This window comes from Schistocerca cancellata, chromosome 2, assembly GCF_023864275.1.
Source record: "Schistocerca cancellata isolate TAMUIC-IGC-003103 chromosome 2, iqSchCanc2.1, whole genome shotgun sequence".
Lineage (NCBI taxonomy): Eukaryota > Metazoa > Arthropoda > Insecta > Orthoptera > Acrididae > Schistocerca > Schistocerca cancellata.
The window spans coordinates 289,497,233-289,516,112 of NC_064627.1; the positions used below are offsets into that span (position 1 = coordinate 289,497,233).

The window sequence follows — 18,880 nt, forward strand, 5'->3', positions numbered from 1 at the left end:
GATATCGAGCTGACTGACGATGCGGCTTCAGTTCTGGAGAAGCGACTTAAGTTTTCTCCCACACTAAGATCACACCGGTCGTGGACACGGTCAGCGCATTTGAACAAGTTGCGGCGCGACTACCGCCTGAAGCAGCTGAAGGCGTACATCGTGAAACCTGCTGTGCTCTTAGGAGAACTAATCTTAGGAAGTCGAAAATTACCAGCAGAGAGAGGGCGGCTGTTTGGAATCAGAGAGAGTGCCCTGAGGTAGGTGTCCTACTTGCTGCTTAAGGCAACGCTGCTGTTGTTCTTTCCCTCTAGGACTACACTGAGAACATGCAGAGCCTGATAAATGTCGACTGCTACAGGAAGATCAACGCTGACGTCCCACACCCCCATAAAAATGCGGAGAACAAGACCAGGGCTGTTCTCAAGGACGTGGATTTACCACAGGGGGGCGCCAAGAAACTGTTACCTCAAGGACCTGTACCCCTAAGACTTTATGGACTCCCTTAAGTTCACAAAAAAGGGGTGCGATAGCGCTCCATTGTCAGCAACATTAGGGCACCTACGTATTGGCTGCCAAAATACTTCACGGAAATGTTAAGCCCTTATGTGGGTAAACGGTCTCATGATATCAGCAGTTCTGTGGATTTTGTAAAACATCTCAAAAATTTCGAGGTGAAAAACTTAGCCTGGTGAGGTTTGACATCTTTTCGTTATTCGCCAGGGTACATTACGAGAGTCACTTATTGGTCAGAAATTTGACGAAACGACCACCGATCTTTTTAGACATGTCCTGACCTCTACGTATTTTCTGTTGAATGGAGAATACTATGATAAAACGAAAGGAGTCGCAATGGGCAGCCCACTCTCGCCTGTGGTCGCTAATTTGTGTATGGGGTACTTCGAGCAGGAAGTCCTTGTGTCATCCAAATGGAGACCCACGTGCTTTTTCCGTTATGTGGATAACATGTTATTTATGTTGCCCCACGTAAGAGACGAACTCCTAGACTTCCTGACACATTTGATCTCCACACATCCCAACATCAAATTCACTATGGAGACCTTAGCAGGAGGAAGATTACGATTGCTGGACGTCATGGTCAAGAGAAGTGCTGGCGGCACCTTGGGTCACGGCGTGTATCGGAAGAAAACGCACACTGACCTGTATCTGCGTATACACACCTGCCACCACCCTTGGCAGAGAAATGGAGTACTAAAAACACCGATACACATGACGCGCGCAAATTCAGACGCAAAGAGTCTGCCCCAGGAGGTGGAACAACTCAGAACCGTACTCCGATTAAAAAAAAAAAAAAAAAAAAAAAAAAACTAATACCCAGAATGGAAGTTTAGGGGCGCTCTCCGCCACACCACAACAGACGGGCCGGCCGCTGTGGCCGAGCCGTTCTAGGAGCTTCATTCCGGAACTGCCCTGCTGCTATGGTCACAAGTTCCAGTCCTGCCTCGGTCATGGATGTGTGTGATCTCCTTAGGTTAGTTGTGAGTGTAGGGGACTGATGACCTCAGATGTTAAGTCCCACAGTGCTTAGAGCTATTTGAACCATTTGTGCAGACGGAAAAAGTCACCGAGGAAGTTATGGAGGACGAGGCAGTCACTGCCTTTATACCGTACACTGGCGCACTACCGGGAAAAATCGGACGCACAATAAAGAAGCCCAATAAAATACGAGCATTCTTGGGAAGCGTCAAGGCCAGCGTATACCAGATTCCGTGTCAATGTGGGAGGACATATATTGGATGGACAGTGCGTGCATTCGAAGATCGTTCCCGAAAACACCAGAGGCACACTTGACTGATGTATCCCAAGAAGTCAGCAGTCGCAAAGCACTGTTTGTTCGAGAATCGCGCGATGGAGTACAAAAGTACAAGGATCTTGGCACAGACTTCCAAATACTCGGACAGCGTCGTTAGACAGGTCGTAGAAATTCACACCGAGGACGATCTCATCAACCGGGATTACGGTTATAATCATAGCAATGTATGGGATCCAACGCTGAGTCAAGTTTAGGAGAATCTCTGCAAAGAAAACGATCTAGCGAACATGGCGGGCAGAGAACTTACTCAAAGCTATCACAGACGCCGACGTGCTGCCGCGGGTGCGAACTGCGGACTTTGCACCTCGGGGGCAGGGGACATTGGTCGGCTGTGTGTTCTCAGGAGTTCAGTTCGTCAACGCACCTGACGATGGCCACATGACTCATGGCCGACATATTGTTCGTTGGACACTGTGAACCGGCAGTAGACCCGTGGACTCTTCGATCATTTGTTGATTTGTTGCTTGTTTCCAATACCTGTCTTACCCTGCTGTTTTTACCCACTACAGCCCCCTATAGTAACGTGGAAGTTATTCCCGATGTCGTAACATGTGTCCTGTCGTCCTGCCCCTTCTCCTTGTCAGTATTTTCCGCATGTTTCTTTCTGCGGAGAACCTAGTCATTGCTTAGTATATCACTGCACTTAATTTTCAACATTCTTCTTCAGCGCCAAGCCTCAAACTCTTTGATTCTCTTTTGTTCCAGCTTTTCTACTGTCCGTGATTCACTGTCACACAATTCTGTGCTCCAAACATTGATTCTCAGAAATTTCTTCCTCAAATTGAGGCCTATGTTTGATACCAGTAGACTTCTCTTGGACAGGAATGTCCTTTTCCCCTCTACTAGTCGGACTTTTATATCCTCCCTGCTTCGTCCGTCATGGCTTAATTAGCTTCCAAAACAGAAGAATTTCCTAATATCATATACTTCGTGGTCACCCCGGTTGATGTTAAGTTTCACGCTATTCTCAATTCTGCTACATCTCATTACTTTTACCTTTTTGCAGTTTACTCTGAACCCTTATTCTGCGCTCATTACTCTGTGCATAACATCCAACAGATTCTAAAATTATTCTTCATTTTCACTGAGGATAGCCACGCCATCAGTCAATCTTATCATACATATCCCTTCACCCAGAATCTTAATCGCACTCTTGTATACTTCTTTTATTCATGCGTATTTGTCGGATAAAGACATGATTGACGACCGTGGCTCTTATATGAAATAAACTGTTGATGGTGAACAGAAACCAGCGACAAATTATTTTTAGGTTATTTTATTCAAAAAATACCGTTACTGTTTCGAACGATCCAGCATCAGACGGTTTTTTCATGCTTTCGTCAAAACAAATCATATACTGGGTTCCTGGCGAGGTGCCCTAGGGTAAACAATAATTCACAATTACAAACATGTAACCAAAATGATTGCGTTACACATTTTTGTTAGAAGGCCGCTTACGGGGAATGTCCGTCTAAATTTTCTTCTAACGAAATACATTCGCAATGATGTTCCTATTTTCACCATTACATACGTTGGTTTGCACTATAAAACACTTTCGGTTGGTTAGAAAATTAATTTCCAACGTATGCAACGTATTTTCATTCAGAAGATAGATTTCGCTAGTCGTGTGCGGCAAGATAACGGGACCCTGATGCTTAACGCATTTATGGGCGGTGTTCCCGCTAAAACAATTAATATGTATCCATTTAATGGATAAAATTAAACAACACAGCAGCTTACAACCATGAGACAGGTTCATGCAATGCAGTGTTATTAATGTCAACAGGATACAATGTTTTAAGGTTAAGCTAAAAGAGGTGATATGGGATGAGGCACATAGAGAAGGAGACGCTAATGTTAAAATCAATTTACTCCATAGTGCTTTTGCGTCAACATCAGGAATCTGTGTTCGTAAAACGTTATCCATTAAATCCATTTGCAAAAACAAGTAAATCAGGGATAACTAAGGTAATTAAAATCTCATGTAAGAGGGAAATTTATGCATGCGAGATTAAGTCAAGATCTGACATTACTTGCACACTACAAAAAATACTGTAGTATTTTAAGGAAAGTCATTAAAAAATGCAGAATTATGAATGTTCTGACAGAAATACACTCCTGGAAATTGAAATAAGAACACCGTGAATTCATTGTCCCAGGAAGGGGAAACTTTATTGACACATTCCTGGGGTCAGATACATCACATGATCACACTGACAGAACCACATGCACATAGACACAGGCAACAGAGCATGCACAATGTTGGCACTAGTACAGTGTATATCCACCTTTCGCAGCAATGCAGGCTGCTATTCTCCCATGGAGACGATCGTAGAGATGCTGGATGTAGTCCTGTGGAACGGCTTGCCATGCCATTTCCACCTGGCGCCTCAGTTGGAGCAGCGTTCGTGCTGGACGTGCAGACCGCGTGAGACGACGCTTCATCCAGTCCCAAACATGCTCAATGGGGGACAGATCCGGAGATCTTGCTGGCCAGAGTAGTTGACTTACACCTTCTAGAGCACGTTGGGTGGCACGGGATACATGCGGACGTGCATTGTCCTGTTGGAACAGCAAGTTCCCTTGCCGGTCTAGGAATGGTAGAACGATGGGTTCGATGACGGTTTGGATGTACCGTGCACTATTCAGTGTCCCCTCGACGATCACCAGTGGTGTACGGCCAGTGTAGGAGATCGCTCCCCACACCATGATGCCGGGTGTTGGCCCTGTGTGCCTCGGTCGTATGCAGTCCTGATTGTGGCGCTCACCTGCACGGCGCCAAACACGCATACGACCATCATTGGCACCAAGGCAGAAGCGACTCTCATCGCTGAAGACTACACGTCTCCATTCGTCCCTCCATTCACGCCTGTCGCGACACCACTGGAGCCGGGCTGCACGATGTTGGGGCGTGAGCGGAAGACGGCCTAACGGTGTGCGGGACCGTAGCCCAGCTTCATGGAGACGGTTGCGAATGGTCCTCGCCGATACCCCAGGAGCAACAGTGTCCCTAATTTGCTGGGAAGTGGCGGTGCGGTCTCCTACGGCACTGCGTAGGATCCTACGGTCTTGGCGTGCATCCGTGCGTCGCTGCGGTCCGGTCCCAGGTCGACGGGCACGTGCACCTTCCGCCGACCACTGGCGACAACATCGATGTACTGTGGAGACCTCACGCCCCACGTGTTGAGCAATTCGACGGTACGTCCACCCGGCCTCCCGCATGCCCACTATACGCCCTCGCTCAAAGTCCGTCAACTGCACATACGGTTCACGTCCACGCTGTCGCGGCATGCTACCAGTGTTAAAGACTGCGATGGAGCTCCGTATGCCACGGCAAACTGGCTGACACTGACGGCGGCGGTGCACAAATGCTGCGCAGCTAGCGCCATTCGACGGCCAACACCGCGGTTCCTGGTGTGTCCGCTGTGCCGTGCGTGTGATCATTGCTTGTACAGCCCTCTCGCAGTGTCCGGAGCAAGTATGGTGGGTCTGACACACCGGTGTCAATGTGTTCTTTTTTCCATTTCCAGGAGTGTAAATAGTGCAGATAATAAGATTAAAAGTATGTGGGATATTAATAAACAGGAAACAGGACAGCAAGTCAGGCTGCGAGATAATATAATAGTTAAACTAAACATTGTTGAGACTGATTATTCACGAGTTGTGAATACTTTTAACATCACTACCTAAATGTGTTACCAAAAATAAGATTAAATAGTTCAGTAGAAGAAGAAAGAGAATATATTAAAAATATCATTCCACAAAACTTTAAGCAACTAGAGGTAACACCAACATTGTTCACTGAAGTCAACAAAACAAAATTATAAGACTACTAGAAAACGAGAGTTCATATTGTGTTGATGGAATTTCAAACAGAATCCTGAAAAGTTGTTGTAATGTCCTCTGCGTTGCATCACCAGATAAGAGGACTTTTCCTGACAGATTAGAATATGCAGTTCTTAAACAGCTTAATCAGAAAGGTGATCAGAAAGACTTAAATAATCATCGTTCAGTTTCGTTACAGACTTATTTTTCCAAAATTTTCGAAGAAGTATTGTACTCAAGAGTAGTTTCACATGTAAGGAGAAACAATTTGCATAGTGTATCGCAATTTGCATTCCCGAAGGGTTGCTTGAATGAATATACCATTTGTAGACCAAATACTGCAAGCTTTAAATAATAAGCTTTCGCCAGTTGGTATTAGTTGTGAGCTTTCCAAGGCGTTTGATTGTGGAAATAATCTTACACTCTTAGAAAAATTTAAGCTTTACGGAATTGATGGCTTTACACACAACTGGTCTGAATCATACTTAAAAAACATACCACTAAACATCATGCTGAATAATTTGAACAATGTTGGAAAGGTAGAAAATTGTAGTGACTGGGGAGAAATCACAAAGGGATCCCCGTATGTCTCGGTTTTTGGTTCCCTCCTATTCATTATATATGTGAATGACCTTCCACATAACATTCAACAATCAGTATTGGCACTTTTTGCAACACAATACTAGTGTTACAGAGAGAGCGACAGGACAGATTCCTAATCACGTTTTTCAAAGAACTGTTAATTGTTTCTCAGAAAGTGGACCTTTCCTCAATTTTGAAACAATACGCTATCCTCAATTCTGTGCAAGAAATACAGTCATGTCAACGATGTAGGAAATGAGAAAGAGTCAGTAAATAGGGCAGCTTGCTCCAAATCTTTGGGTGTACATATTGCTGCATAATTGAACTGAAAGAAGCATATTACTGAGCATCTGCAGTAATTAATTTCCGCTACTTTTGCTCTTTGTTTAATTGCTGGTCTTGGTGACAAGCGGATCAACCTCATCATATATTTAGCATATTTCCACTCAGCATACATATATTCACTACTGAAATTAATCTCCTGGACAACTCCATATACAGCATGCAAGAATTTCTGAAAACAAAAACTTAGTTTAAGTGTCGTTGCATGAATAGTACTAGAAATAATGTGGCCATTAATGTTAAACAGGTATGCATAACCCGTAAACTGAGTCTTCCTACATCATTTCAATAAAAGAATCGTTCAAATGTATGAAATACGTAACTAACTGACTAGGAGCGTACATATAGTGGGGGAAAAAGTGATCAGTCTGTTCACGAGAGATAATCGCGCCACGTCTTAAATTAGATCTTTGCCTAGGAAGGCGGGGGTGTGGTCGGGCTGCCAGGACGTGTAGTGTGTGGCTGGCGGGGCTTCGAGGCACAGGGGCCGGAGCTGCTGAGTCGACTTACGAGGCGCCGATGGTGGCGTGTAGTACATGCGAGGAGAAGTTCCTCAACGGGGCTCGGGATTACTGGCCAGCGTACTTTCAGTCGTTTTATGCCGCGGTCCTCTTGCTGTCAACTGTGCCTCTTTTCTTGATCGGTGACCTCCACAGCAACCGCTCGTGTCCATGCTGACGTTTGTGTGTCCGACTGTCGCCACAGTACTTATTACATGGTCAGCAGGTTTTTAAGTACTTGATGATTTGTAGGCCGCTTAATAATGCAAAATTGTTTGGGGAACCACTGATGTTGGTGTGTCGGCCATTTCGTTATCGTTTGGAGTGAAACTGGTGACAGGTAATCCCTCTTACCGGCCGTATCTTTATCTATTAGTTTTTTCCTTAAGACACTGAATGTCAAACAAGGTGCTCCGCTCAGCCTCTCACTTAAGTCTCTGCACTGTTTAGCCTAATTACAATGTGTCTTGGCTTTTTAAAACTATTTTAAAAATCAAAATGTGTGATGGTTATAATTTTTACTGAAGTGTGTTTCTCCCCAAGCGGCATTTTTCACGTGAAGAGGTATTCTGATAATATGGGTTTCATTGTGGCACTGTAAATTCCCCTCTATTACACGATGAAAGCATATTGTCATGTAATTTAACTTTGCTATCGTGAGGCAGCACCTCATTCCTCTTGTGTTCAGACGGTGAGTTTAAGCTGCTGTTTTGGGTATTGTTTACTGTATTCCGCTTGGGCAGTGTTTGCTAATTTGGGTTTCTTAGCGTCTGCATTGTCCGCCCCATTTGCAGCAGAATTCTTACTTAAATGTAAGGCGTGCCAATGCCTTTTTTTTTGTTGCCGTCGAGGGGTGGGAGGGGGAGGGGGGAAATCTGTGACGTCGGGGTGACACTGCTCCTCTTGATTCTTATACGCTTGTGAAACTGAAGCCACACATCACAATTGGAGAGCAGAGGCAGCTATTTTCTGTTATTTGGTTAAAGTCCCTTTCCTATTGATTAATTTTATCTGGCATTCAGGCTTGGTTAAATATTTTTAATTTACACACTGTACTTAATTGTTGAATTTTATTAATTTGAGTTGGTTCTCAAATTTTTCCAAAGTCTCAGAATTCAACATTTGAGTCTTCTTTTCATAATTAACGTGATATGCTTTAATTGTAATAATTGTGAGTTCAATAAATTATGTTGACATGTATGGATGTTACCAATGACGTTCGATCTTACGGCCCAGTCCTTCCTTCCAAAGCAACCAACCCACAAACAGTGGTTTGATTTTAAGTAGGCTCTTGAGTATGCATTAAGTACTTCACAACAATTAGTGTTACTGAAGCACTCATTTATACAATCCTAATTTTATACGCAACGTTCAAGTTCAGGCATTGGTATTAATTTCATTGGACTGTATCTACAGTCTGTAACATGTCGTTAGGTCCCGTACAGTTTAGTGCCTAGAAAAATATCAAAACTAATGTAAAAGTCCTTTCAGGGTTGCCGGCCGGAGTGGCCGTGCGGTTCTAGGCGCTACTGTCTGGGACCGAACGACCGCTACTGTCGCAGGTTCGAATCCTGCCTTGGGCATGGATGTGTGTGATGTCCTTAGGTTGTTAGTTAGGTTTAATTAGTTCTAAGTTCTAGCCGACTGATGACCTCAGAAGTTAAGTCGCATAGTGCTCAGAGCCATTTGAACCATTTGAGCCTTTCAGGGTTACTCTCATTCTGCAGCGGAGAACTGAGCTGTTTTGAAGCTTCCTGGCAAAATTGTGTTTCGGGACGGAACTCTAACCCAGAACATTGCCTTTCGCAAGTTCGAGTGAGAAGGGATAGGTACTGGTGAAGGTAAAGATGTGACAAGGGACCTGTGTCGTATTTAGATAGCTCAGTCCGTAAGCACTTGTCCACGAAAGGCAAAGGTCCCAGGTTCGAATCACGGTCTGGCACACAGTTTTAGTGTGTCAGGAGGCATCAATCCAGCACACTCTCCACTACAGAGTGAGAATTTATGCTGGAAAAAAATCTGTATGTTAAAACCTCACATTGCCAATAATGAGCGCAACAACCGCCCAGCTTTCGCTAACGTTTACTGGGTCAAATCTGGCGAAATCCTGTATTCAACAGTCGTTTGATGTAGCAGCCTGAAATTAGTGCTCTTGCGTAGACAGCGAATACTGCAGTCGGGCCTGCTGTTGTGGCCGAGCGGTTCTAGCGCTTCAGTCCAGAGCCACGCGACCGCTACGGTCGCAGGTTCGAATCCTGCCTCGGACATGAATGTGTGTGATGTCTTTAGGTTAGTTAGGTTTAAGTGGTTCTAAGTACTAGAGGACTGATGACCTCAGATGTTAAGTCCCATAGTGCTCAGAGCCATTTGAACCATTTGAACTACAGTCGGGTTACAAGTATAGTATCGAGATCAGTGGCCTACTCAGTATATAGCCCAATGTTTTTTCCTCTCCACAACCGTCCTCGTCTCTGGTACACGATGACACAAAACCGTCTAATAGTAACCTTATCTCAGACAGAAAAGTTTGATAGGAACCTCTGACATGTCTGCAGGACGGTTTTCTGATACTTTAGACTGTCGCTAAGGTAAACGAGGGTAAAGTGGCGTACCTTGCATGCAGAATATTCCGATGACGTGCAGGAAGTCGCTGTAGACTCGCCCCCCGTCCAGAGGGTTTCTGCCAGTCTCCGTAAACCTCCGGTGCACCCTGAGGACGGCCCAGACGACCAACATTAGGGCAAAGGTGCAGACGCAGAGGCGGCCATCGAAGGGGCGCCGGAAACCTTCCCACTCGAACTGCTCCTCCTCAGGCTCTCGGATATACAGATGCTCCCTGCAGTTAGACACACCCACTTTCAATGGAACTTCGTAAACGCTTCTTCGTAGAAAATGTCAGTAGTGGAACAACGCAAGATCCAGCGCAGCCAGATCTACCCCCCCCCCCCCTCCGCCAACCTGCTGGACCCGGTAACAATCAGTATCATGCGTCAGACATACAATGCGTGTGATTTCTGAGAAAGCCAAGCCTCATTCCGTGCCCGGCTTCGCCAGAATCTTGTAATGTACTTTAAAGATGTGATCTTCCCATACAAATCGTGTAATGCATATGTACATTCCCTTCACGTATTTAAGCCAAGTATTATGCATATTTATGCTATCGGGAATGCTCAGTAGCAGCCAGGTTACATGTACATTTAACAATGAAGCGTCAGCAAGGAGCATTAGTGATGAAATCATAGGAGGCAATGTTGTGCAACCTTAGTAGAACAAGATCCGACTATTCAGGAGTAGGATCTTACAATCTCAGACAATGTTCCGAGACAAACTTCCGTCACAATGTCCGCAAACATGACGTCAGATCCGCATAGCAACAGCGATCTGAACGCCCATTGGCTGAAAGTTTGTATATACAGGGTGTTACAAAAAGGTACAGCCAAACTTTCAGGAAACATTCCTCACACACAAATAAAGAAAAGATGTGGACATGTGTCCGGAAACGCTTAATTTCCATGTTAGAGCTCATTTTAGTTTCGTCAGTATGTAGTGTACTTCCTCGATTCACCGCCAGTTGGCCCAATTGAAGGAAGGTAATGTTGACTTCGGTGCTTGTGTTGACATGCGACTCATTGCTCTATAGTACTAGCATCAAGCACATCAGTACGTAGCATCAACAGGTTAGTGTTCATCACGAACGTGGTTTTGCAGTCAGTGCAATGTTTACAAATGCGGAGTTGGCTGATGCCCATTTTATGTATGGATTAGCACGGGGCAATAGCCGCGGCGCGGTACGTTTGTGTCGAGACAGATTTCCAGAACGGAGGTGTCCCGACAGGAAGACGTTCGAAGCAATTGATCGGCGTCTTAGGGAGCACAGAACATTCCAGCCTATGACTCGCGACTGGGGAAGAGCTAGAACGACGAGGACACCTGCAATGGACGAGGCAATTCTTCGTGCAGTTGACGATAACCCTAATGTGAGCGTCAGAGAAGTTGCTGCTGTACAAGGTAACGTTGACCACGTCACTGTATGGAGAGTGCTACGGGAGAACCAGTTGTTTGCGTACCATGTACAGCGTGTGCAGGCACTATCAGCAGCTGATTGGCCTCCACGGGTACACGTCTGCGAATGGTTCATCCAACAATGTGTCAATCCTCATTACAGTGCAAATGTCCTCTTTACGGATGAGGCTTCATTCCAACGTGATCAAATTGTAAATTTTCACAATCAACATGTGTGGGCTGACGAGAATCCGCACGCAATTGTGCAATCACGTCATCAACACAGATTTTCTGTGAACGTTTGGGCAGGCATTGTTGGTGATGACTTGATTGGGCCCCATGTTCTTCCACCTGTCTGCAGCTCGTGGTCGTGCGGTAGCGTTCTCGCTTCCCACGCCCGGGTTCCCGGGTTCGATTCCCGGCGGCGTCAGGGATTTTCTCTGCCTCGTGATGACTGGGTGTTGTGTGATGTCCTTAGGTTAGTTAGGTTTAAGTAGTTCTAAGTTCTAGGGGACTGATGACCATAGCTGTTAAGTCCCATAGTGCTCAGAACCATTTTTTTTTCTTCTACCTACGCTCAATGGAGCACGTTATCATGATTTCATACGGGATACTCTACCTGTGCTGCTAGAACATGTGCCTTTACAAGTACGACAAACATATGGTTCATGCACGATGGAGCTCCTGCACATTTCAGTCGAAGTGTTCGTACGCTTCTCAACAACAGATTCGGTGACAGATGGATTGGTAGAGGCGGACCAATTCCATGACCTCCACGCTCTCTTGACCTCAACCCTCTTGACTTTAATTTACGGGGGCATTTGAGAGCTCTTGTCTACGCAACCCCGGAACCAAATGTAGAGACTCTTCGTGCTCGTATTGTGGACGGCTGTGTTACAATACGCCATTCTCCAGGGCTGCATCAGCGCATCAGGGATTCTATGCGACGGAAGGTGGATGCATGTATCCTCGCTAACGGAGGACATTTTGAACATTTCCTGTAACAAAGTGTTTGAAGTCACGCTGGTACGTTCTGTTGCTGTGTGTTTCCATTCCATGATTAATGTGATTTGAAGAGAAGTAATAAAATGAGTCCTAACATGGAAAGTAAGTGTTTCCGGACACATGTCCACATAACATATTTTCTTTATTTGTGTGTGAGGAATGTTTCCTGAAAGTTTGGCCGTACCTTTTTGTAACACCCTGTATATATGAAACGAGAGAAGTGTCCTTATTGACTGAGGGAGGAAAAGGTGGGGTGGTCTCTCTTGTCCTTCGGGAGGACAGGGCGAGTCAGTCGCGTGGAGCCACTCAAAACGCACGGTGGAGTAACCGTGGCGGCTCTAAAAGAACGGTCGCAAGTGCATATGTCAGATGTTAAACAAGATATAAAGTGAAGTTATTACTTATAAGAACGCCAAGTGCCGTGGGCAGTGTCTATCATTACGTACAGTCAGAAAAGTGTGTTAATGTGTGGAAAGGGTCGAATATAACGGTGTAGTCCAGAGCCGCCATATTTGCAAATGCTGATTCTGTGACGTGTGTGACAAAGCAATTTCTGTATTAAAAAAAAGTATGGTACAAACGTTGTTGACAATTAACAACTGGCATCTCTAACCACTCCACTTCAGCGGGATCACCACCTACATGGAACCTGGCGACTGAGCGCTACTACTGTGCGACGAGGGACTTACCGAAGCAGCAAGACACCAGGTTAGTGATACCGCCCGGAGAAGCACTTCCTTCTCGCTACAATACCAATGAGGGTGTTGTAATCGGTCAGACAGTTGCACAACTTTTTTGCTACCGTTTTGGGAAAAACACAAAATATCTGTAATTTCTGCAAAATGGTAAGTGAGCGTCGTTCACATTCCAGTACGACACCCTTGATGTCAGTAACACATTTCCATTTCCAAATGCCTTATTCAGCGTGAAACTACCAACGACAAATCCCAAAGATGTATGCCGATTCACAAAATGTGTCCAACAAAGGACAGCGTACTCAGTGCCGAGTAGGATGAGGAATTTTCGTTTTTCTTCATTTAAGTGCGCACCTGAAATACGAATTAATACTCTGTACTTATTTGCTCAATTTATTAATTATTTTTAGCAAGGAGACTTCCTCTCTTCGACGAAGGAAGACGACCTAGTCGTCGGTATACGCCCTAACTGTGAGGTTCCCCCCTGAAGAGTTTTGAAACCTGACAGCCGATCAGCGACTTGCCACAACAACGGTTCAAAAGACAAACAAATACATAAAGAGTGGACTGCCCTGAGGCACTTCCCGACAGATAACAACCGGCAACGTCAGCCGTCCATTGACCTCCACCGACGCTGCAGCGTTCTTGTAAAAGTTACAAAGAACGACACATGCAGGAGCGGTAAGCTCCAATAGGCCTGACTAACGCCATCAAATGTCATAGAAAAGTCTAAAAAGACAATAACATAATGAATAGATGTAACAGCCGCTACCGAAACCACACACTTAAATTGTACCACTCGAGTCAAAATTGTAGGGCCAGGAAGGCAACATTGATGTTTCTTACCAGTTACGCGACCAAGCAATAAGGACAATCTGCTGTTCACAGCCCGTGCAAAAGTTCTGCAGTCAACACTGAATGACGTGAGGGGACGGAAATCAGCCGCTGTTACACGGCCAGGACGCTTCGGAATGAGAACAGTTTTCCCGACCTTGAAGCTTGCTGGTACAGCTCTCCAGCGCCGCGCTGGATTAGCCGAGCGGTCTCAGGCGCTGCAGTCATGGACTGTGCGCCTGGTCCCGGCGGAGGTTCGAGTCCTCCCTCTGGCATGAGTGTGTGTGTGTTTATCCTTAGGATAATTTAGGTTAAGTAGTGTGTAAGCTTAGGGATTGATGACCTTAGCAGTTAAGTCCCATAAGATTTCACACACATTTGAACTTTTTTTTTTAGCTCTACAGCGCACCCTTTTTTGATTGACTTAAATTAATTTTATTTTAATACAAAGTGATTGAAATAAAATTAATTTCATTAATTCATGTTAAAATAAAATTAATTTAATTAAGTCGACAAGAAAGAGTGTGGAATAAAAACATGCCAACTGTGCTCAACATAACCACTTACTATTAAGAGAGTAGATAGAGTGTAGAAGAAGATCATACGGGGAAATTCAAAATCAATCGGTTAGTTAATGCATAGTGACACAGCCATAAGAATTACGAAGAATATAAAAGAAAGTTAGAACACGTTAACGTGCTTTACAGTTGTTGTATGTGTCTTACCTTAATCACATGGACAACATCTAAGGCGAAATCCATTTCATACCATGTATTACAAAAGCATATGTGAAATCACTGACAGAGCGCTTTAGAAATGCACATTTAAAGTTATTTAACCGGTTTTGTAAAATCAAGAACATACAAAAGTACTTTCACACAATCTCATTAAATGAAACACATGGGTGGCATAACACGACGTCCTCATGTCCAGCATGACCGATCCAATGGTTTGGAAGATGTGTGCGAACCACCACGCCCCAATTTATGGATGCTCCAGCAGGCATGACACAGGAAATATATTCGCCGTTTTGAACATGAACCCCTTCGGCGTGTTTACTGGAACAATGAGAATGACCACCAGGACTCGATCCTGGATTTCCTGCTTCTCACAAGCAGTTGCCTTAACTGTTTCGGCTATCCGTGCGCGCTTACCGCCTAGAGCCAAACTTCAATACATTGTTGTTCAGTTGTCATCAACATGCACTCGTATATTTACTGTAATTCCCGTACAGGGGAGACATCTAATCGAAAATCGCTAACCAGGTATCAGCGGATAAATATGATCTTGCAGTGCCTGTGTTTGTCAGAAGTACGATGCAACGTTCTTTCAGACATCAATGCATGTCAGAGGGAACATGCACTGCGGTGACTACAGCAGTTGTGAAATACAGGAAATGTATTCGCAGTTGCGAATATGGGCAACCTCCACCTGTAGAATGGAGTGCCGACATTGAAAACTTGTGCCAGACTGGGACTCGAACCTGAATTTTTCAATTGTCGTGAGTGATCGCCATTTTTTTTTGTTTTTCCCTTTTTTATTGCCATTGTACAACAAAAACACTAAGAAATTATAACCATTTAATTCTCCTCTACAGTAATCAATTACATATTAGGCAGGTTATAAGTAAGAAGAAGAAAATCAGACGTTCACTGAGATGTTCTATAACAGTGTACTTTAATTATTTATTTGCTTTAGATGTGTACAAAAAATGGAAGAGCCCCTCACGCAAAAGCCAAACACTTTCGGGCACCATAGTGAAATGGAGGGAATAAACCAGTAGTGGATTCTGGCTAAAGACTGGCTCGCGGACTGGCGTGTCTTCTCAGGGAGTATATTCGTAATTCCATGTTCCACGTCAGGTTCTGTAACAAGAGCAGGATCATCTCATCCTGTCCTGCCCAGTATGCCCCAACTGGGAGGGAGGGGCGGGTGGGGGGTCCGTAAAAACACTGTCCTAATAACTGGCGGATAGCTGACGGTAACGTGATAGTTTCATCAAAGAGCAATGACACTCCTGTAACAATGCCCAATAGTCGAGTACACACTTTGTAGCGTATCTATAAAGACAGTAAATTGATAGCACTCAGATCCACGTCAGAGCATGGGCCTTCACAGATGAAAAATACGTATCGACCGGCCAGAGTAACATTTGTAGCTCAATCGCCTGTGGCGCAGTTTGAAGACAAAAGGCGAGGATCCTCTGTAAGAGCAACCACACGTCTGCTGATGGTCCACACACTAGGCGATGTTCGCCGGTATCCATCAGGCGTCACTACGTGCAGAGGCAGGAGCGAACCATACCGATATTTTGCAGTCCAAGCTATCTTTAAAGACAGGGTTCCAGGAGCCACGCACCACCTTATCAAGATAGCCACAGTGCATGGTGGGCCATACCACGGGCCATCGAGCCATGGGACAGCGACTCTCAATTTACATTTCAGGTATGCTTCCTCATTATTAGATTATATACACTGATGAAGCAAAACAGTACGACCGCCTACTTAAAAGAATGTTGGCCAACTCCTAGAATGCAATTCAACAGTGATTTTGCGTGCCGTGGATTCGATAAGTACTTGACAGGTTTCCAGTGGTTTGTAGCACCAGATGCCAACGCAGGGATCACACTCTTCCCGTAATTTACGAGCTTCTTAGGAGTCAGAAAGCTGAATTTAGTGGCCAAGACATCAACGTGAGCCCACTATCATGATCCTCAAACCATTGCAGCATGATTTTGGCCTTGTGAAACGGAGAATTACCGTACTGGATGATATCGTCGCCGTTGACGAACACATCAAGAATAAGTTGTTACAGGCGGTCCCTAAAAGTGTTCACAAAGTCCACAGCTGTCATGGTGCCTTCGACTACTACCACAGGTCCCATGGAAGCCCAGCTGAATGTTCTCCATAACATAATTCTGCTGCCACTGCCTTAAGTAGACTGTTTAGGTTTTTATGTTGGTAACGCCACGTAGCGCTCTATATGAAAATCACTGACTGTGCTGTGTGCAGTCTGTGGCTGGTTGGCATTGTTAGAATATTCGCCATTGTAGTGTTGGGCAGTTGGCTGTTAATAGTGCGTAGCGTTGCGCAGTTGGAGGTGAGCCGCCAGCAGTGGTTGATGTGGGGAGAGAGATGGCGGAGTTTTGAGAGCGGATGATCTGGATGTGTGTCCATCAGAGACAGTAAATTTGTAAGACTGGAGGTTATGAACTGATATATATATATATATATATATATATATATATATATATATTACGACTTTTGAACACTATTAAGGTAAATACATTGTTTGTTCTCTATCAAAATCTTTCATTTGCTAACTATGCCTATCAGTAGTTAGTGCCTTCAGTAGTCTGAATCTTTTATTCAGCTGGCAGCATTGGCGCACGCTGTATTGCACTTGTTTGAGTAACGAAGATTTTTGTGAGGTAAGTGGTTCACGAAAGGTATAGGTTATTGTTAGTCAGGGCCATTGTTTCGTAGGGATTTTTGAAAGTCAGATTGCGTTGCGCTAAAAAATATTGTGTCAGTTTAAGCATAGTCATTTATAATTTTTTAAGGGGACGTTTCATATGTCGACCCTTAGCCGAGGATACCTCACAGGGATCTTCTGATTTTTTCTTGTAGTTTGTGTAATTAGTGTACCTATTGTTTATTGCTAGCGCGTAATTATAGAGAGAATTTCCTTTGTACTTGTAGTTTTTCATTGTTGTACAGTAAAACAGTTGTGGCATGCATGTAGATTGGCATCAAGTATTTCGCAGCTGCGCTTGAAATTAACTAGATATTATTTTCAGTGCCATCTTAATGCGTTTTCTTATTTTTGCTATTCAAATTGTGATTTTCTTGTTCTTGTGAAATACGTGATAATTATGGCGTGTGAAAAACATAACACTAGGCCCCAAAGTAAATTGAGAAATGATAATGACGACGAGCGTAGCTTATCAGCACCACCGTGTAATGAATTAACAGACATTCAAAGTAGTAATTTGGTAATTGTGCATAGGGAAATGGAGCGGGTGGCAAATAGTGGTGTCAACAGTGAAACAATTAGTGAACAAGGAAGCATTATCGATCGATCGGTCGGCAACAGCTCGCCTCAGTAATCCGAAATGACAGGACACAATCTTGCAAATGCTGTAGATTCAGGTTTTGCGTCCTCACAGTTTTCTCAAATAAGCCAAGACACATTTTCTGCTTTTCAAAATGCGAATATTTCCGGTTCAAATGCACTGCCGCATAGCACTGAGGAACATGTTTCAGACACCAGTGCATTGTTATTACAATTAATGCAACAAATGGGACAAAAGCTTCAAAAGGTAGACACAATGGAACAAAATCAAAGACAAACACAGCTAAAGTTAGGCACAATGGAACAAAATCTTCAAACGTCAGACACAATAGAACAAAATCTTCAAAAGTTAGACACGATGGAACAAAATCAGAGACAAACAAAGCAACAGCTTCAAAAGTTAGACTCAATGGAACAAACGCTTGAACAAACACGTGAAGGTTTAACTGCTGAGTTACTTAAAATGTCAAAAAGTCTGTAATGACGTAAAAACATAAATTTGTGATCATTTTCAACTTATTCTTTCGCGTCATAAAAATGCATTACAGAATCACGAAGCAGCCATAAAAGAACTGCAAACTATTGTTCATGAAAATCACGACACCTTGCAAGCTAAAATTGACTCAGTTGCATCTACCGATTCGGTTACGCAACTTGCAAAAACTCAGGAAAACTTAAAGGACACAGTAGATACGATTTCAACACAAATGGACAGTCTGAAACTTGGTTCAGAAAAACACACTGAGGAAATCAGTTCACTATCGGAGAAAGTAGCCGAGCTTTCGGATCAGTTCACTAACTTATCTACAAAGGTAGATGATGATCTGAATCACACAAGACCTGTAGCCTTCACTGACACAGAAGAGTATGAACAAATTAGAAAATTCAAACAAAATCAAAATCAAATCAATACACAGTACAAAAGAGAAATCTGGGAGGTACAAGATCAGTTGACACAGGTAATACAAGAATTACATATTTCAGAGAACACTCGCGCTCCAATACGGGAAGAGGGACATAGAAATACAGAACAGCCACAAAATAATAACACAGGGCACTTCTGAAATTATGAAAGAAATTGGCAAGGTACACTGAATTTTGAGATGGAACCGCCGAAACGAAGTAACAATGACTGATATGCGACTCGCCAACATGATGATTTTGACTATAAGCTGTTCATTACTACACGTAAATTCAAA

The 18,880-nt window shown here is 44.0% G+C and overlaps 1 protein-coding gene across 1 annotated transcript in view; it reads right to left on the reverse strand.

The window, feature by feature from the left end:
* Nucleotides 1-18,880, reverse strand: part of LOC126153424 (glutamate receptor ionotropic, kainate glr-3-like) — a 180,599-nt gene that overhangs the window by 58,947 nt on the left and 102,772 nt on the right. The window contains exon 6 of the mRNA XM_049916071.1: nucleotides 9,684-9,907. Within this exon, the coding sequence (XP_049772028.1) occupies nucleotides 9,684-9,907 (224 nt within the window). The remainder of the gene's footprint in view (nucleotides 1-9,683; nucleotides 9,908-18,880) is intronic.